Source organism: Lonchura striata, chromosome 3, assembly GCF_046129695.1.
Source record: "Lonchura striata isolate bLonStr1 chromosome 3, bLonStr1.mat, whole genome shotgun sequence".
Taxonomy (NCBI): Eukaryota; Metazoa; Chordata; class Aves; order Passeriformes; family Estrildidae; genus Lonchura; species Lonchura striata.
Window position 1 is genome coordinate 80,429,865 of NC_134605.1, and position 21,467 is coordinate 80,451,331.

At 38.1% G+C, this 21,467-nt stretch overlaps 1 protein-coding gene across 1 annotated transcript in view; it reads left to right on the top strand.

Annotated features, from left to right (window-relative positions):
* The window catches only part of UBE3D (ubiquitin protein ligase E3D), a 79,454-nt gene that overhangs the window by 15,583 nt on the left and 42,404 nt on the right, over positions 1 to 21,467 (top strand). The window contains exon 10 of the mRNA XM_077782526.1: positions 4,603 to 4,772. Within this exon, the coding sequence (XP_077638652.1) occupies positions 4,603 to 4,772 (170 nt within the window). The remainder of the gene's footprint in view (positions 1 to 4,602; positions 4,773 to 21,467) is intronic.

Here is a 21,467-nt window from a genome sequence, read left to right on the forward strand (position 1 = left end):
AGTGAATCAAATTGTATAGCATCTTTCATAAGCACTGTCTCAAGTCAGCAGAGACTATTAATGTAGTCAGTACATTGCATTGTGAAGTGAAGTGAAAACAAAAATAAAATTGCCTATTGTACTTAATGTTCTAATGCTGTTAAACTTGGTTAAGCTTGATATTTAGATGGTGACAGCTAGATTCCTCAAACTTTTAAGATGGATAAGAGTTACCTTAATACTCTACACTTATAACCAAAGATGTTTCCTTTTTTATGTCAGAACTGAATATGGGTATGGAATTTGTATTTTTGCAGTTTATACAAGCTATTCGTAGACACAAAGAAATACATTATTTGAGATTGCTGTCCTGGATAAACTTATAAATTCACTTTCATGAGGCAGTAAACTGTTTTGTGTATGCATTGTCCAAGTTCTATGATTTTGGAGCATCCAGATCCTGAGGAAGGTGTATATTTGTTGGTGTTAAATCAAAAGTGCCAAGACAACATTTGTACAACCACTGAGAAATATCAGTTCTGTGATGATAAAATGAAGGCTTCATGAGCAGAACCATAATTATATATAGTCTAATTGAGGTGTCATTAAAAAGTCATTGTGATTTTCCCCTTGTAGTTTATCTGTTCCCAAGTTACGTAAAGTCATGGTGCTTAAGTCTAATACCTTAGATACAGCAAACGGATTGTTTTTTAACAGAAAAATCACTTTATTTAGTAGATTGCCATTACTCTTAGCTCTGGGCTGCTTTTTTGCCAATATATGTATTAGAGGAGCAGGCTGAATTAGATAGGGGCTGGCTTCTAATTGGCATATTTTCCTTTGTTTTGGTTAGTTGTTAGTTTTTTACAGTTGTTATTAGTATTTAACATCAGAAAGTCCTTACTCCTGTCCAGGGTGAGGTTCTGGGTGGTGTATACACACCGTGTTCTGGAGTCATGGATTAAGTCTTAGGAATCAGAGGCCTTGTGGACACAAGTATAATGTAAGCTCTGTTTATATTAATGATTGTCAATTGCTCAATAGTAAAATGTGGGTGCTTGATGCTGTGAGTACACAGCCAAGTTACACAAGTAGTCTCATCACTGATGCATCATGAACCAGCTGTCCCACTTGTTTGTTTTGATAATGAGCCGAAGATTCTAGTTCAGTGTTTGTGCTTACCTACATGAATACACATAGCTTAGACCGTGTATCTGATAATTAAGGTTAAGGTTTCTCACAAATATTTTAAATTTTTTTAAACTACAAATAATATGTATACTTATTTTCCTCATTTCTTCTGGATGTATCACTTAACATTATCAATTATATTATTTACACGTACCATAACATGAGTTTTCATTTTTTAAGTTACACATATTCTGTTGTTTAAGCTATAATGCTGCTTAGGATGATGGGTTTATTTTAATTTTTAAAGGGTGTAAATTAAAAAAAGTTTCTTTGTTTCAGGGGAAAAAAAGTAGTACATACAGGTATCCTTATTTGTCCTAACTGTATCTGCCCTCTTCACATTTGTGAATCACTTGCTTCCTCTCTTTGCTCCACTGTTGAAGGGTTCCCTGCCTTGTACTTGCATGACTTAGAAGCTGAGAATAAGAGAACAGCAAACAGATAGTGAGATAGGAGAAAACAAGCAAAACAGTGCATTATTGGTCTTCATAGCAGCATCTCAATAGATACCTATTTTTTCTGTACTGCAAAAAGTGTAGCTTTGAAAGCAGTAAATAAATAGTTTTCTGGATAGATACAGGAAATTCATCTCATGGATGGGATCAACCTCATAAGACCCAAAAAGATTACACCTGTAATCTTTTCCAGTCTTTCAGTATTGAAAGAAAGATGTTTTTTAAAGTGGGATCAGACTGTAAAGGGTTTTGAAAGCAAGGTAGCTTGAATGTAATGAAAATGAATATGTAACAAAATGGGGGAGATATGTCAGTCTGATTATTGTCCCTGTCTTGAAGGGCATGAGCAGAACTGATTTGCATTTGTTAAGATTAGAGATGGGGTGGATGTTGCAGTGATCAAGCAGTGAGATAATGAGAACCTTGCTGAGACTTAGCTGTCCAGCTCTCTCAGGGAACTTTATTCTTTGTGAAATATGTGGAAACAAAATCTTTACCTGAGCACTCTTGAGTATGAGAATGAAATAGCTGTAATGAAAGATGTTTGCATTAGTGACCTGTGCGATGATGAAAGTAATGGTAATGTCTGCAATAACTAAGAATGAACTGGCAAGGAAAAATAAGAGATTTAGCATGTTTTTTACCCATGTTAAATTCAAATTGATGCTGGAAAATCAGACTGAGATACAGGGAAACTGGTCACAGAATCTAAATTGTATTTCAACTGTTTGGTTCAAATCCCATGAAGTATAACTGGGGTAAATTTGTTGCCACTATTCTCCAAAGAACATCTTTCTAAGTCTCTTGACAAAATTATGTGAAACCAAAAGAAAACAATGAAAGGAAGATCAACAACCCCCAAATACTTTTTTTTACTGATTCTGTCATTTCAGAAAAGGTAATCAATGGCATTTTGAATGAATTCTGCACTTTATGTATATATTTTTCTGTAAAGTTTCTTTTCTTACTGGAGTTGATGTAGAAGGAAATTGCTTGTGCCAGCTCTGCTGTACAAAGAAGTAGAAAGAAGGGAAAGATTGCACATTGTGAATATCATAGTTGAAAGCAGAGCTCAAAATATGAAACTGTTAGCCAGAAATACACATATAAAATTCTTAGAGTCAACACAGTGAGTCTGGGTGAGCAATTGTTCACTCAGATCAAAAACAAGATCAAAAAATTATTCATACATGAAGAAAAGAATGAAAATACTAAAGAAGTAAATGTAGTTCAGAAGTTAATTTTGCTCATGGCTGGGAATCCTTCCACCCCCAGAGATTCATTTACTTTCTTTATATTGTGTGCTAAATTATTAATACAGATCTGTTGTGTTGCTAGTGAGACAATGACATTTATACAAGTCCTAGAACATGATGATAAGATACCACATGTGACACTTGTGTAGAAGTGCTTTTCAAATGGACTATGTTGCAAATGAAATGATTTGGTTGCTGTCTCTGCAGCAGATTGCAGAAGGGTTCTGAAAGGAACAGACAGCTATTGCTTCTTTGTTCCCCTGTCTAGTTTGAAAGCTATTCCTGTGTTGAAAAGCATCCCAGGAAGCTCCTTCCACATGGAATTGTTAGAAATTTCAAAAGGAAGAAGCTGTTCAGTTTGTGTTGGCAGTGGCCCGTGTTTCTGCACCATTTTCTTCCAACACCTCTTCAGCACTTGGCTTTAAGCACCTTGTGTAATGGTCCTAGCTAATGAGGTATATTTTGCAGTTTAGGCTATAAATGTGTACAGTGAGTTAGTAGAGCAAAACTGATGAACAACCACTTGCAAAGCCAAGTGTGGTTGCTTGTCATCAGTCATGTGCATATGCTAAAGTGATTCTCCTCCTCCTATCCCCGCCCAAGATATCTTTATCAATATATCTCATTCCTTCTTTATGAAGCTTCCACTGTAATGTTCTGAGCCTTGGGCTCTGATAAATTGTGACTGTCACATTCAATTGCAACATATACTATGTGTCCTGTTAATGACTGCTTTCTCCCTCCACAGGGGATATCATGTGTCTGCTACCTAACTTCATGTAACTTGTTTTACTGGAAGCTGATTAGATCATGAGAAGCAGAAGATTTGCTCTTTTGTGAGCAACACTGTATTAATCCCATTTTCTATGATAAATATTTCATATATAAACATTTCATACAGATGCCAGATTTGTAAAAATCGATTTCCATTGTTAACCTGGATCACTTCATTACTACAGGCTGTGAATTAAGGAAAAGCCTGACTTATTTGTATGGTGTTTTGCAGGAAAGCCCTGAATTCAAGTCAGAACACTGATACCAAATCACACAAAGATTAATTAAGATCCATAATGGGATGCAAAAAGTTCAAATTTCTGAAAACTCTCCCCAGTAAATATCTCTCGAGTTTGTGAGCAAATAGGGCCGAAGAATGCTAGTCCCATTATGAAATTTGATATTTATTTTCCAAGTGAGGGTCTGCTGCAGCTGTTTGTAAATTCCAACATGCCTTTTAGACTATGTTAATTGCTTTCTTGCTTTCTTTTTCCTTGCGTGTATTAGGTCCATAACCACCATGCTTCTTCTGAAAATCCTCAATTTTTGGCACTTCAGTGGGCAGTCTTTCAGTTCCCTGTCTTTAGCCCTCAGTTGCTCAACACTATATGCTTGACTAATGCCTAAAGAATTATTAAATTGGAGAAATAATATATCTGGTGCTGAAAGAGATTACTTAGGACTATTTCTTTCGTTCCTACCTAAGGGAATGTTCTACAGTCACAAAAAGAGGTCGTTTCAAGACTGATAAATCAGTATTGTATTGCCCTTTTTCTTGCAGGCGTGCAGAGTATGCTAAATAATAAAATATCAATTTATGTCTGTTAATACTTCGTTAGAAACTTTGTAAGAATGTGGTTTTATTATCAGCTGCTTTAGGGTCACAGTAAAGTAACAAATTGAAGTGTATGTAATGTACAGTAAACAAAATTATTTTCCATTTATAGATCTGGCTTTTAAATTCTGACACACTGCTGGTAGAGTCTTCAGGAAGTTCCTCCTCCCGCCGTGATTTTACACTGTTTGGAGATACCCTTACACCTAGCTCTGGACCAGTGGGAACCTGGAATGCTCTCAAAGTCCTTTACCAGCCATGCATTCAGTGCAGAAATAAGGAGTAAGTACAACCTTTTTTAAACTCAGATTCTGGTGTTCATTTGCTTTGCATTAGTATTTCTTTCATGTTCTTTGGACAGCCTCTTAATCTCAGATATAAACCTCTTTGAATTTGCATATTTCTAAAAATGTTTTTTTAAGCAAAATACCAGAGGAGTAGCATTTGGTTTCTGTTACAGCCAGAGAGATTAGTTGTTAGATTTTTGCATTGTAATATTAAAATATAGACCAAAGAGTTCTGTTGTTTCTAAGGCACTTGTTGGTAATTTAGTTATTAGCGTTTAAATTTAATTTGTTTTCAGCCCAGTGATGATGTTATTTCAAAAAGAAGCAGGGCCCTGAGAGAAGGGAAAAGAGGCAAGGAATGTAGTTAAATACAATGTCATAAAAATGTTTTTCTTTGATAGGTCTGAGTGTACTGGAGCCCTCATAAAGAAAACATTTGATTTCAGCAAGCTTTGAGTTTGACATTATGAGAAACATACACTGCCTAACATGTTAGAGCCTTTATCTGTTGGAGAGCAAAGATAAGAGCATGCTGGTTAAACAGTGGCTCCAGTGTTTGCAGATGATGAAGAATGATTTAAGCATAAGTTACTGCTTTCTTTGTGCAGTGATAAAAAAGAAAGCGTTGATTTTGTGTAAGTCCCACTTAAATGGTGGTTTGCTGTTGTTTTTTCTTTAAACTTTGGAAACTTGGGGAAAGAAATAAGTATGGATGAAGACATTCACTCCAGACTCAGTCAATATACAAATAATTTATAGCCCAAGATCTCATAAAACTACAATAGAAATGTTTTCTCACAGAGACAAGCAAATATGTATATTAATTTAATATTTTTGTAGGAGAAACATATACCTTACAAGCATGTATGATTTGTTATAGTGTATTTATCCTGGATGTTGCCAAATGTATTCTGTTTATATTTCAATCAGAAGCAATATTGAATAGCAGAAATAAACTCTGATGAATGGAGAGAGTGCAAAATTTTAATATTTAGAAAAAAGGTAATTCTACATTGCTAATGTTAGTCATGTAAGAGAAAAAAATACCTTTATTCATGTAATAGCTTCAGAAGATGGCTTTGGAAAACCTTTATGATCTAAATGTTATTTAGGGATCCAAAATACATCCTGAAGTATTATGATTTAAACTGCATATTCTGAGAATGGGAGATGTTTTGCAAGAATCTGTCTAAAATGAAAGATATTTCACTTACTACTCTTAAGTCTTACAGAAGTGTAACTTACAGTTTTGCTTTTCAAGATTAATTTCTTTATCACTGAGAAAAATTATCTTGACACACATTCATCTACTCTGACATATTGAGATAAAAGCCATCTACTAAATCATTTTCCTAGCATTCACAAATGCTTTTCTTTAATGGAGTTCTCAGAAGCAGTATTTTAGTGTGAGATTATGTTCAGTTCTTTGTTTCCCCAGACAGACATGTTAAAAATCACTTTTTTTCAACTTTTTTTTTCCACTCTACTACTTTGTATTTATCTTTGGAATTTTGCAGTGAGTTAAGGAACAACTGAGGTTTTAATTCTTCTCTGACAGTAATTGGTATTTTCTCTATCCAGGGTTCCTGGACAAGTGAAATAATGAAAGAGAAACAATGGAAAATTTTTTTAAGCTTCAGAAACCAAACTGTTGGTTTAGTATTGTTTTTCCATTTTTATGTTTCTAGGAAAGAGCAGTAAAAAGGACATTAACACTTCAATCTGTTTCCACTAACTCATTTATCAGCTGGCTTCAAGTACCACACGAATCTGTCCAATCAGACTGAAATCTTTCCCTATCAAACGGGAATGTAAACACAACATAAGCAAAAATAACAAAATCAGTATGACTTATTTAATGTGATGCATTTGCATTTAGAATTCAAATTTTATTTCAAGAATTCTGAACAAAGTGTCTGATTTCTTGATTAGTGCTTCAAAAACTTCAGATGGCCACATTCTGATAAAAATTATAATACTTATCTTGCTGTCTTCTGCACATACACCTACCTTTGGAATAATGGAAAGGTTTCAGAGCCAGGGCCTGCTTCCCTTGAGAGGGGAATAAGCAAGGACACCTCCAGAGTAGAAAGGTCTGCATGGGACCTAGACCCCAGCAATCTCCAGTAGCTGCAAGGGATAAGTGTGCAGTCTGGCATCCTGTTTTATGTCAGAGGGCCTCTTCATTTGCTGGGAGTCCCTGGGTACACTTGGGTTCTGTCCGATTCTGGCAAGGCCAGAATCTGATCTGTGTGGTGGGAGGGAAAGACCTTTCTTACTTGTGGACACTTCAGAGTCTCTGCTGGTTAGCTGGGCCATAGGTTAAAACAGATTAATGTTAACTAGAAGTAAAAGTATTGTTTTTAATATCTAAATATAGTAACATAATCACATATTTGTAAAACATAGGTAAAGAAATGAAACAAAATCTGTACTTAGTTTGCATACACAGGCATAATTGTGAAATAAATGCACGGTTCCATTGTAGTAGTTGAGGTCTTGGGCTTTGTGAAGTTCTTCCTTGGCAAATGCCGCTGCTAAAGAGAATCTGACTGATATTGCCTAATAATTCACATTCAAGCACCATTTCTTGGGGATGCACTTGAATATTTTTCTTGAGGGGAAAGAAGCTTTTGAGTGTGCTCTTCATTTCAAGACTTACAGGGTGTCAGAAGAAATTTATTCTCTGACTCAAAAACTCATTTTATCCCTCCTTTATTCAGAGCTCAGTTTTGCCATTCTTTGTAATTAACTTAATGGTCTTTCTCAGATACAGAAGCGTTTTTTCCCTTAAACTAGGAATTATGTCCTGTGAACAACACTGCTTCAGTGAGCAACAGAACTCTCTTTCCTCCAGCAAATCACTAGCATATCTATCACTGTACCTTACATTCAATATTGCTCTAAATGTTAACAATGCAAAGGAAACAAACATTCAAGTAGGATAAATGTCCATGGTTCATTACTGATAATGCTGACTGGTAATTACCCATTTGGGGTTATTGCTGTTTAGGACTGACTGATCCTGAAGCCTTTTCTAACAAAGCTGTGGTCTGAGGCTGACCGTTGCTGTGAAGGTAATTACCTGTTGTGTGGCATCAACAATACGATGATTTTATGTCAAATTTGTTGATCTGTTGACCAATCTTCTTTCCAGGTAGATTGCGGTCTAATAAGCAGCCTTCCTCTTTTTTTTGGCGCAGGTATCATTTATCAAATTACATACTAATTTTGTTCAGAATTTTTTCCTTCTTGGTTGTGGCCATTTTTGTTCCCAGTGTATGTCCTGTTGATGGCCCTTCCCTGCTCAATGCTGTCTGTGGAAGGAAGAAGCATCTCCTTTAAGACTTCCAGTCTCTGGGAGAGTGACTGACATTTAGGATAGAAACAAACTGTGAACATGTCATGTAAAGCCTCTCTTCATATACCTTTATTTTGGCAAGGAATTCTTAACAGTTGTGCTCAGAATGTCCTCAATATACAGAGAATGCAGAGAATGTCTATATATTGTGGACATTGAATAAATTCTAAGGCATTGTGAAGTTAAAATAGGGTTAAGTATATCCAGACATGCTCTTTATAGTAGTTCTTGTCATTTCTCCTTAGTGCTGTATTCTTCTATCTTTCTGAGGGTAGCCCTTAAGTGTTGTAGTGATTTGTATCTTACTCCTTCAGCAGTGAAACAGGGCTAGAAACACTTAGATGTGTGTTGTGTGATAACACAAGTTCTGGCTAAGTCTGTCTGCAGTTAGGCTTTTAGCCCTTGAGGGAGATTTATGAAAATTCTTCTACAGCAAAACTAGTGAAACTGCATGAAAAGAGTATCTTATAAATGTGTTTGAGTTCCATTAGAGAAGGATACCTCATGCATTTTCTGCTCCATTCTTTATGGATCATGTGCATGTGATTATGTTGGTTCCCTCCACTTTTCTCTCAGCAAGGCTACTTTTCTGATCTGCTTTTACAAATCTGCTGTACAGACAGAAGAGGTCTTCCTTTCAAGTAGCAGGTTCTTGGCAAATAACACCTTATGCAAACAGCCTGAGCTGCTTGGAGTGATAATAATAAATACTTCTGAAGTGAGAGTGTTGTAAAAATGTATGAAGAAAATTGAAAATGTGGTTACATGGCAATTTGACCATAACTTGGTTCAGAAAATATATGTGAAGGTACAGTGGGAGGAAAATTGTACTTTTCCCTTTAGAGTAGACTGCTAGGCAAAGCTTTGTCAAAAGGTCGTCAATAGACTTTTGTATCTCATATACATCTCTGAATGGTTTACAGCTTTTGCAGAAACCTTTTCCTATGTAAAAATTTGCTGCTTATAATTTGGGGGTTGAAAAATTACTTCCAGAAATTGTTCATTTTATTAGCTTTAGAGGGACAAGAATAAGCTGGGAAATTGAGTTTGTGGCTGAAAACCTAGAGGGTTTGAGTCCTACTGCTTTTATTACAGTCCATGTATAGTTAGCTGTTTATGAAGCTGTTATTGATGTATTTCAGAATGTTGTTTATTTCTCCCAAGAATGGCTTTCATTCTGTATATGACTCTAGAGTAATTCGCTCCTCATAAAAACATCAAACTGTGTCCTATTTCATTGATTTTTGAATGTCTGAGATTTTCGTAGTTTTTCAGTAACTCTTGCCTGTCGAAAACACATGGGACCACATAGATCAATAATTGATTGACTGAGGAGTGACCAGTGTTTCTGTGGTTTGTGCTCTCTGTAAGCTGATTTCTCTGCCTGGAATAATTGAAAGAGTAGATGTGATTGTAAATAGAACATGAAAGGTCTGGTTTGTTTCAGATTTTTTTTTTCTATTCCCTTCTTGGATTATTTCATCGTATTGAGTTAAAAGAACTGACACCATAGGTGGGATGAGTTACTTTAGAAGAGATGACTGAACAGTCAGGCAGAAATTTTTAAAAGATAGAGTCAGATGCCAATCAGGGTTTTGGGACAGGAAGGAAAAGAATACTCCTCAGAGTTTGATAGACAAGTGGAAGCTATAAGCCTCATGACATTTGAATGCTTAGGCATGAGACTGTTCTTCAGTACTGGTAACATCCTTTCGCACCTCTGTGAAAAAGTATAACTTTCAGGAGAAATATCCTGACTTTCTTTTTTCTTGAAACTATACCTGCCATGTGCAGCAGCCTTCTATGATAGTTACTTAGGAACTTAGTTCTTGCTCTTGAACACAGATCTTATATATCTTTCTGCTCTTGGGAGCTGTTGTATTTTTGGTATCTAATCTTTGCTATTTAAAATGGTCTTAGAAGTACTAATTGAAGTAGAGAAAACTGTTGGAATAAACTTTTTTTCTACTAAGCAAATTCTCATATTTTTGCTCAAAAATTTTGCTCTTTTTTTCATTTCAGCTCAGCTTTTTGCTTAGGTTGCTTCTTTGATTCATCTTTTGAAATTTCACATTGAAGTCAGAGGAGGAAGGATTCTGACTGGTTTTTGAAATGGGATTTGTAATCCCAAATCACTTAACCATTTGTTGATAATCTGACTGATGGCCTGCCTTTCTTCTGGTGTATTGTGAAAGATACTGTTGTATCAGTACTTGTCTTGAATGGTACTGCTTTTGTTCTCTTCATTAAAAGTGTTAAATGCTATCTGCAGAATAATTTGCTATGTAAAAGTATGAAATTGACTGTAAGGGATATTGCTTAAATACTTCTTATGGTTTATTTTTTTAAAAGAAAAGATAGATAAATATTCCTTTAAGAACCCTGAACACAAATATGATGAATCAGGCTTTGTGATTCTGTAATGTGGTAAAACAAAAAGTAAATTGCAGGCTTTTACTTTTTCCCATATTCTTCATATTTATGTATGAAACACTGCAATTCAGGTAAGCACAATTTTCGCAGTTTTCATGTGTCTTTGACTCATCTTGCTGTAGTTTAGCTTTTTGAGGAATATTAGGATTGGTAATAAGAGAAATGTCAAGTTGGGTGGCAAAAAAATTGTAAATTAAAAGCAGCAAGACTATCTGAAACTAATTTAAAATGCATTGTCTGAAACAATTGCCAGGTAGTTAATAACACTTATAGGATGATAGGAATGTATAGAAATGCCATGCTGGGTCAGAGCACTTTAGCATGTAGTTCTGCATCTTCCCTCCAACATCCAGAAATGTTCTTCAGAGTAGTTGTGAGCACTTTCTTGTAGTGCTCAGCTCTGTAGTTATATTAAGGATGTCAGAGGATACAGCCCTGCCTATTTCCTTTACTGTTCATTCATCTTTTGATCATCTGCTTGAATAAATACTTTTTGGGCTTCTGGTGCTGTCTGCCTCCACAATCAAGTGACAAGTTCCAGAACTTCACTACTGATGTGTAGTACTCTTTTAACCTCCCATGAAATGATGTCCTGCTAGGTTTTGGGTGGAGATTAGCAAACCACAATTCAGAATTCCCACCAGATAAATAGACATGGGTATCCTAAACTACAGCATGCAGTATTCTTGCTTATTACAGTTAGGGGCTAGACTTGCTTGCTTGAGAAAAATCAGTGTCATGTCTACTCAAGTCTTACTATGTATATGTGTATTTCTCATTTTGCTTTCCTTGTAGCACAGTTTTCTTTAAAGCCAGATAGCCTAAATACAGTAGTGCTGATCCACTGAGGGTAATTTTATAATCATACATCAAACATAGCAGATTTCCACTTGGATGCTTGCAGTTTGTTTCTCATAGACTTATAAAGACTGTTGGGTTCACTTGGGAACTGTAAGTACTCAACTCCTGTAATGCCTTTAAAACAACAGGATCTATTTGAGCAGGCAGGAATCAAATAATGAGCCAAGAGTGAAAAAAAAGCTTATTGGACAGATGGTTGACATGAACTACTTAAACTTCAAAACTTGATTTATTTATTGGATTTTAGTATCTTGGCCTGTTTTAAATTAATTAGTATTTGTTGTTTCTATTGTATTTCTCCATGACAGGCTGTGTAAACTAACAATACTTTACAATTTAAGCTGCCACTTTTACTTGAAATATTTTTAAATTGGTAAGGCTAAGGCAAATTGGGAGTGTATGACTTGACACCAAAGAAGAAAGGCTTATTTATAAAATTGGTCAGGATACTTTCATCTTTGTGTGTGCAGCAACAATGGATATTGCTGCTGGTTGCCTGAGTGCTGTAGCATCAAAACAGAACAAGCAATTCTTATGATGGCTCCTCTGCATACTGGCCTTAAGCTATAAATTAAATTATTTGTATAATTAATAAGCATAATAAGTGATACCTATTACAGAATCACAGAGTGGGTAAGCTTGGAAGGAGTCATCTGTGGGGCCATCTGGTCCAACCTCTCTGCTCAGGCAGGGTCATCTTAGAGCATATGGCACAGAATTGAACCCAGATGGTTCTTGACTATGTCCAGTGAGGGAGACTCTACAACCTCTCTGAGCAATGTGTTCCAATACTCAGTCACCTGTGCAGTAAAAAAGTGATTCCTCATGTCTGGGTGGAACTTCCTGTGCATCAGTTTCTACAATTGCTTCTTGCCCTGTTGCTCAGCACCACTGAGAAGGGCCTGGCTCCAACCTCTGACACCTCCCTTTAGATACTGATAGACATTGATGAGGTCCCCTCTCAGTTGTCTCTTCTCCAGACTGAACAGGCCCAGCTCCCTCCACCTTTCCTCGTAAGAGAGATACTCCAGTCACCTCATCAGCTTTCTTGTCCTCCACTAGACCTGCTCCAGGAGCTCCATGTCTCTCTTGTGCTGAGAAGCCGAGAACTGGATTCCAGATGTGGCCTCAAGAAAGTTGAATAGAGGGGCAGGATCACCTCCCTTCACCTGTTGGCAATGCTCTTCCTAATGCACCCCAGGATACCATTGGCCTTCTTGGCCACATGCCGATGTGCCCTCATGGACATGGCTCATGGATAGCTTGTTGTCCACTAGGACCCCCAGGTCTGTCTCCCAGCAAGTCAGTCTCCAGCCTTTAGTAGGGCCAGAGATTACTGTTCCCCAGGTGTAGGACCCTGCACTTGCCTTTGTTGAATTTCAGAAGGTTCCTCTCTGCCCCTCTCTCCACTCTGTTGAGGCCCTTCTGAAGGGCTGCAGAGCCCTCTGGGGTATCAGCCACTCCTCCAGCTTTATGTCATCAGTGAACTTGCTGAGAAGGCCTCTGCCCCTCTATCAGAGCTGGGATCCCTGATGCAGGAAGAATGATGTACAGGACTCCAATGATTTCAGAAGGCTAATTAATTACTTTATTAAAGTATATTATACTATAACTATATTAGACTATATTACACTAACAAGAACTATCACTAACTAACTAACCAGCAAATCTGTGACTTTCTCCTGAGAGTTCTGACACACACGTGGATCCAATTGGTCAATGAATCTAAAACACCATTGCCAGAATCCAAACAATCACCTTGGGTAAACAATCTCCAGAACACATTCCACATGGGCACAAACACAGGAGCAGTGAATGAGATAGGAATTGTTTTGATTCTCTTTTCTCTGCTTCTATTTTCTCTGCTTCTCTCACAGCTTCTCTCAGGAGAAAACCTGAGAAAGCTAAGGCGCTCTCTGTTCAGAGGGTATGTGAATACCACATTGCTGTGTCTCACCCTTGAATCCACGGGAACAGATCCCCTGTGGAGCCCGGCCAGCTGGGCAGTGGGGCGAGGCGGGCAGAGGGAAGGAACTTCTCCTTGGATCCTGGGGGGCTTGGAGAAGCTCCCTCGTGAGTCCAAAGACGAGCTGGTCCCACAAGCAAAGGAAAGAGGTGCTCTCCCTCAGGATTAGTTCCAAAGTTTAATGAGGGCCTGGAGAGATCCCAGGCCACATCTGACCTCGAAGGGCATCCAGAGCAAGAGAGAGGGTCTCCTGGCCCGGAGCTGCCAGATGTAGGGGGGTGGGGAAACCCGAGCAGGCAATGGGGGAAGGACATGGGAGTGGCTCTTGGGGGGCAAGGCCTCAGAGTGACCACTGAGGAGGGGATAGGGAGGAGTCCCAGCCAGGGTCCAGTTACCTGGTGACCCTGCCAGAAGGATCTGGACAAAGGGGAAGGGTCACCAGGTGATGGACACATCACCTGAGAGGAGACAGAGGGATGGGTTGGGGTTTGATGGACATACAGGTACTGATGGGAAAGCTGGGATGAACCAAACAGGTACAAAGAGGGGATATGGGGGAATAAGTTAAGCAATACTGCGCCCACTACTGAACCTTGGGGGACATCATTAGTCCAGGCCTCCAGCTAGACCCTGTGCCAGAGATCAGGACCTTCTGGGATCTGTCCTTCATTCAGTTCTCAATCCACTTCACCATATGTGGGCATGAATGTTTGAGGAAGATGTGGAGGAGATCTGACTGGAAAGCTGGGAAGGGTTGTTCCAGGGAATAAAATTGTGTGGAATTTTAGAGCTTCAGCCAAGTAATTTCCAAAACACTGGACTATTAGATCTACTCAGGAGTGAGATGTTGGATTGACTAGGCCTGTTTTCCCACTGTGTATGGCCATAAGAATAACAGCCCAATAGCTGTTCTTGCAAGGAGGTGAGTATTTTAGCTTTAAATGTCTAGCTTAGTTTTCCACCCTTGCCAAAAGACTTTCAAATGCACTTTCAACATAACTCTTTTGCTCTCTGGAAGTCATTTGGAGTGACATCGGTAAGGCCCCAAAAACATGCTTGACAAGACTCTTAAAAGGGCTTATGGTTTTTTATGTACTCTGACTGAGATGCATGGGAAGAATACTGGTAAGATATTCTGAAGAGGTCAAGACAATAAAAAAAAAATTCTGGCAACTTTGGAAAATCAGAGAACTTCAACAAAAGTTAAGAGCAGCATTTAATCAACATAAAAACATAAAGCATTGACTTTGTAATCTTCATTCCCATCCATTTTTAAGTTACTCAAATCTATGAGAAGAAGGAATAAGTAGAAGAAAGAGATAGATGGGAAGATACAGGAAAGAACATGTACAGCTACCACTCCTAGTTCCAGCAGTGTTCAGCTGATAGAAATTCCGAGATAGGGTCAAGATGTGCTCTCTGCATGTCCTGGCTTACATACTCTTCAGCTTTTCTGGGCCCCTCCCCCTGGTGGGGCTTCTGGTCATCTGGTCACTCTGGGGTTAGAATGAGGCTCTGGAGTCATGTGAGGAGTGTTGCCTCCAGTGTGCCAGGGATTGGCAGCCTCAGCAGGGCTGGGATACAGGCCTGGGGGTATGTGGGATGTGTGGGGCATGGCATCGCCTCATGAAAGGCAAGACCCAACCTGCCCCTTCCCACACGTGCACCTGAAATGGTTCAAGCCAGAAATCCTTTTAGGCTCAGAACATCTTTGCATAGAGAGCTACACTGGTACCACAGTCTTGATCGGACTGTTAGTCAAACATTTGTTAATTAGCAAGTGTGGTTTTATTTCTTTACCTATGGTGTGTTCTCATTTGTTAATTATCAAGTGTGATTTCATTTCTTTACCTATGCTGTGTTATCCTACATCTGAAATCCATTCTAATTAACTTTATATACAAAAGTTTTATAGCTGTTTTGTTTTCAGCTGTTGCATCTCCTGTTTGAACAAGAACATTTTCTGAAAGACTTCTCATTGAGCTGGTGTCTGTGACAGTTTTTCCATGTCTACTTCACTTCCTTTTATCAAAAATCTGTTTTAGTCTGTCTGTAACATCAATTCCTGCATCAGCATTGACTTGGTTTAAACATAGATTTAAGTCTTCCATCTGAATCCCTTTTCTATTCCTTTTTTCACCTTCCGCTCTTGCTCAATGTCCAGAACTCGGCTGGCCAGGCTGCATGCCTCCCTTATCCTGTATCTTGTGCTTTTAAGCTGAGCCTAGCTTTCCCTTTTTCTTGACCCATAACATTTTATGAAAGCTCATGAAACTAAAGAGCCAAACCAATCTGACTGTGTCAAGGTGTATGTGAGAGCCCCCACAGTGCTCTCACAAGGCTGGTGTGTGGCCTTGTGTGATTCCTCCTGCTGTGCCCCCTGTCTGCAGCCGGACAGCAAGACTCTGGACAGCTCTGCCTAAGAACTGCCAAGGGCTCCATCAGTTCTGCCAGGATTAAACAGGCACTGGTAAATCTCTGTAGCATAAAGGGGGAAGCTTCAGAATAGATGAAAGGGAAAACTTAGGAAATAGCTCTGAGGAGAGGAGGTGTTAAAACTAGGGGCAATTTTGGGAAGGGTGGAGGGGTTATTTATGGAAGAGTATTTCCCTGCACAGAGGAAAACTGACAGACATGTGAGGACACATACTGGCAGAGGACATGGAAAAGGGGCAAGTGGAAATTTGAGTCTTTCGAGATATGCAGTCGGTCTGCTGTGACTTTCCAGTGAGCTGTGGGATGTAGTAAAAGATGTAAAAAAAAAGTCTATACTGGTTTAGGATTTTGACTTTACTTGAAGTTTACTTTTAGGAGAGGAAGCTGTGCTCTTGACTGCTCGTTTTATTTATTTAGGATTTAATTGCTTGTTAAATTTGACATCTAGCCACATTGCATACTTGTTTTGTGCTACCTGCATAGAGTGAGCTTCTGTACAATTTTTGCAAGAGTTATAGTTTTTTGTGGAGCGGGAAAACGATGATAAAAATAAACACTTCTATTAAAATTGTGGTTTCAGTGTGAAAGGGAAAATGTGACATATATGAAATTCTAACTTCAGTCATTAGACTTTGTTTGGCAATGGTTTAGATAGAATGAATAGAAAGAATAAATCTTGCTGTCAGCAAATTTAGGATTAACCACTTCTATTATTTGTGGTGCTACTTGCTTTACTGCAGGTAATTGCATCTTAAAATACTGAGTTTCCTTCTCTTCTGAAGTCAGTACATCAGAAAAAACTTCAAAGCATCAAGCTGAGAGATTTTTATGAACAGTGATTACAGCATTTTTTTCTGTACAGCAGGATAACGTCTCCCTTTGGATTCAGACATAATGTTCTGAAGTGCCTGGTATTTGTGAATATTTCTATATGGAATATCAACAGTGCTGTGGAAGAGATTTAGTTTTACCCAAAGGTTTAAAAATCTGAGTCCAGAAAACATTTTCATCTTTATATTGTTCTGAAAATCCATTTCAACTTCAGAAATGGCCCCCTGCTTGTTATAATAGGACTTAAAAAGGGAATTAAAGTTTATGGAGCATGTATAAATCTTCATGTGGCGCAGCTGGTAGGAATAACCTCTGTTGAGAACACCCAGGCAAGTGCTTTATACTGTGGCTAGGGAACTTAGAGCTTTATGTACAGAGTAACAGCAGTGCCATCTTATCATACAGACCATTAGTTCATTCAGCTTTGATTTAATTTTATTTTTTTCTTCTTAAATAATTTTTCTCTGCTGCTTGCCTGACTAGTTTGCTGACACAACCAGTGTTACTATTTGTGGCTATTCCACAGCCCTGAATGCACACCTGTTTCAATACTGTTAGGGCAGGGTATCAAAGACACCATCCCTCTGATACCAGTGACAGTGTTGAGACTGCTGGCTGGTGTGACAGAGGCAATGATCTCATATTAGGGCTGTATTTTCTACATAGTGCTTAATTCCCATGGTTTGTGGTCAGAGCCTTTCCTGGGGACAGTGGTGTGACCCTCAGGAGCAAGGCAAGGGGATCGATAGCACATTGCTTACTGCATTTGCTGCCGCCTCTCTGCCACTCTCCCTGCACTGCCTAGATGGGAAACTCAGATTGTCGTGCAGAAGCCAACCTTGCTTTTCAGTCTTGGTCTTAGGTGAGGTTACTGCACCAACTGTTTGCCTTGCTTTTGCAGCACAGACATCTGAGCCACTTGACGGTCAAGTCCTCAGGTGCTGCAGTTTAGAGTATATTGTTGAAAGTAAATTGTTGCCAATTTTTGATTGCTTAAAGACACTGCACATTGAACCATGGAATTCTAGGAAATGAGTGATGAGCAGTTCAGGTGTCCAGGCAGGGTCAACTGCTGAGGCCAGTAGCTTGATCAGCTATCTCACCCCTGCTCATCCATCAGGTCACTGAGTACCAAGACTTGAGTGATGCAAATATCTCCCAGTATGATCACAGTGCACAGAAATAGCAGGTTATACCAGCTTTACAGTATTTATGCATTGGGTCTGAATGTCTTCTTTTTTTCACCTGCTAATTAAAAAAAATCTTACTTAATAAACCTGTGCTGATTTATTGTAATTGCATGTATCAATCCATTTCTAATGACTAGATGCATGAATTTCAGCAGTCCCTTCCCTAAGGCCACATTAGTCAGTAAAAGCTCAGACTGATATGTAGAATAATTTTTTTTCCAAACTCATAACGATGTGTAAAAAATTTATGATGTTACTTTAACAAGGCCCACTGAGATTTGGGTTTATATATCTAAGCCCTTTTTGAAGACAAAACCTTTCCTATGTTTAGCCATGCAGAGCAAAGCTGCTCTTCAGACAGCACTTTAAAAATGAAGATAATTTGGTAAACATAGAATTGAAATAATAGAGAAAGGTATGAGGGATCTTCACTCTGAATTCCTTTATGGCAAAGCCACATTAGCTATTAACAAATATAAAATGTAAATTGGAGTGGCAGCAGCTCTTGAATTTTAAGGCTATTTCACTAGACTGGCAACCAGCAGTGGAAATCTTTAGCATTGTTAGAAGAAAACTACTTACAATACTGAAGAAAAAGCAGAGGATGGGAGATAGATCTCATTCCCTAGCAGGAGAATTCATTCTCCTGTACAATTAATCTGATTTCTTAGTGCCACTCTTCAGCACCCAAATCTCTGTTCTTTCTCTAAGAAATAATTTTTACTCAGGTATGCCACTGTTGGGGCCTCAGTTTAGCATTCCTCTGCATCCTTCTCCTGGGAAACTCTACAAGGAAAACTAAGTGGAATGTATTTCATGAGATATGTTCAGCTCCCTCTTGTTTTCTCTCAGTAATTAGGAAATTAAACTGTTTCCACAGGCTTGAAAATTAAAAACCTGATTTAACATTAGGCCATTTAATTAAATTATAAAAGTTGAACCTAATATTTTTAGGAAGGGTATTTTACAGGAAGCCACAGTGCAGTTGGCAGGAAGTTTTAAGTTTCACACTTTCAAAGCACCAGAGTTGCTTTAGACATTTTCACTCCCTTGCTTAAACCTGAGCAATCTGTCTATCCAGAAACTTAAGTGCATTATTTGTCTCTCTCAAGAAACCACATGTTCTCCTCTTCTAAGTATTACAGATTGATAAAAATGTACACTATTCCATTCAGCCTTCCTTTGGGAAAATTTCAATTTACCCCTATTTTCTATTTGGGTAAATTACTATTTTAATTTTCAGTATTTGCTGTGAAAGTATTTAGATTCACTGACAGTTCATAAGGGGCAATCTACAGGTAACTGAGCTGCACAGTCACAGAAAACCTGGAATAAAAAATGGAAACCTGAATGTGGCTGGGGATGGTATTGCTGTGTTTACAAGCAGTGACACTGAATATTGTATGACATAATGCAGACACATGGATATTCTAGATTAATGATTAAGCTAGAGGTGCTGGTCTTTCAGCAGCATCTGCATGTATTTTTACAGTGTGCAGATCCAACAGGAATATGTAATCTCTCCTGTGCCCCGAATAGTGATGTTTTGTTTCAATAAGTGATGGGAACATTATTTTGGAATGTCCTTGTATTCTCCTTATTTAATGTAGAATGTTTTAGTCTGGTTACAAAGTTCTGCTTTTAAGGATGAAGAGTTAATAAATCTTAAATCTGATGAAACACCAAACAATTATTGTCCGTCTCTTGAATTGTTTTGTTATTGTGGGGCCTTCTTTTGTTTTTTCTGCAGCATCTCTGAGATTTGAGATTTTGTTAATAATGAGTATTTCAGTTGGGCACACATGACATAGTTGCTGCTGCTCTGTAGGTATTTCAATCAGAGTTACCAATTTGGAAATCATCTAGTACCTGTTTTGGGCAAGCAGACCAGATATTTTTGGACTGATTTCAATAGTATCTCAGTGAATGAAGGAGGACTTCAAACTGATGAAACTAGAAAACAAGTCAATCACCGATTAAACTAGGAGCTTAATTAACTCAAAACAATTCTTGACATTGCATTTGTGATGCTTAGAATTATTATAAGAGATTAAGAATAGTAAGTACATTTTTTTTTAAAATCTTTGACATTGTATACAAATTTATTTTGAAATAGATATACTAATAAAATTCCTTGCTAAGGTACTGCAGCTTGGTTCACTGCCCCTGTTTTCAGTATGAGAACTTTTATTTTGAAAGCTAAATTATCTTTACAGTCTCCAGGTTTTTTTTAATCCCCTTACTCGTAGAATAATTTGCTCACCTGAGAAGTGATTGAGTGAACTGAAGTGAATTAAATATCATTTCAAATTACATAGGTCTTCTCTTTCTTAAGCATCTGACCCTCAGTGGGTCTGGGCATACTACTCATGAGGTTTTTGGAACTTTTTGTACTGAACTAGTACAAAAATTTAATTCTTGCATTTGATCTGCTTTGCCACTATTTAGAATGATGGTTTTGGATTTTTTGGTTGCCTCTTTATCAACCTTTCACATTTTACATGGTGAAAAATACTTCTCAGATACTGGATATAGCATTTGTACAGAGAGAAACCTTCTGTGAAGGGCCTTTTTATTTGTAGTAGGATACCTGAAACCACATTTTTTATGTTCACTAATATAACACCTCATTTTGATGATTTTTAAATAAAGATTATAGTTCAATGGAGAGATGTAAAGGCACTTTCAGGAGAGTAATGTTATTGATAACATCTGGGCATTCAAAAATTTAGACATGGCAATATTTTTGGAAAAGACATATCTTCCTCCTGAGTCTCCTATTTTATGATTGGAGTTTCCAACCATGAGAAGGGAAAGAGTGAGGAAAGTCTGTAAAATCATTCCTGTGTGAGTTTGGTGGAAGTGGAGCCCAGGAGACAGCAGAGGTATTTTGACTTTTCTCTGGTCCTTCTACCCCTGATGCCTGGAGGGGCTGAGAGACAGCCTGTTGTCTCAGCCTTCAGATGGGAAGCTCAGCTGCACGCAGGAGATGCTGGCTAATGTACAGTGAGGAGAAGGTGCTCTACATTTATGACCCATCTCCAGAGTCCCTTGATAAGGTTCTGTAAGTTCTTGGGGTTGGTTATGGAAAAATACACCAAGGCAAATACCTTCTTTTTCTCTGGGAAAATGAAGTGTTTGTGGCAGTATTTGGACTTGGTAGTGTTAGGTTAACAGCTGTACTGTATGATCTCAGAGGTCTATCCCAATCAAAATGATTCTGTTCTTTTATATTTAATGTCTTTCTTGCCAGTTATCTCCACCTTCCTTCTCCTGCCCTGACATTCAAGCACATTTGCTTTATTTGCGCAATTTTGGAGATAAACTTTCTGGATTATACTTTTCCCACAATATTTGTAAAGCAAGTGTTCATCTACATGAATACATTGTTAATGATGAAAAATCTATAGGTTGACAACAACAGTTGAAGAAGAGTCTGCTGAGGAAGGCAGCCTGTCCAGCAGACATCACTAGTCTCAGAAGCAGGTTTCCCTAAAATTAAATTAATCTTTTAAGGGTGAGCTGTCTGGAATTGCTTTGCTTTTACTAGAGTAACTATGTTGATGTCAGCAGGTGCCCTGAAGGAGCTTTTACACAGTACTTTGTTTTTCT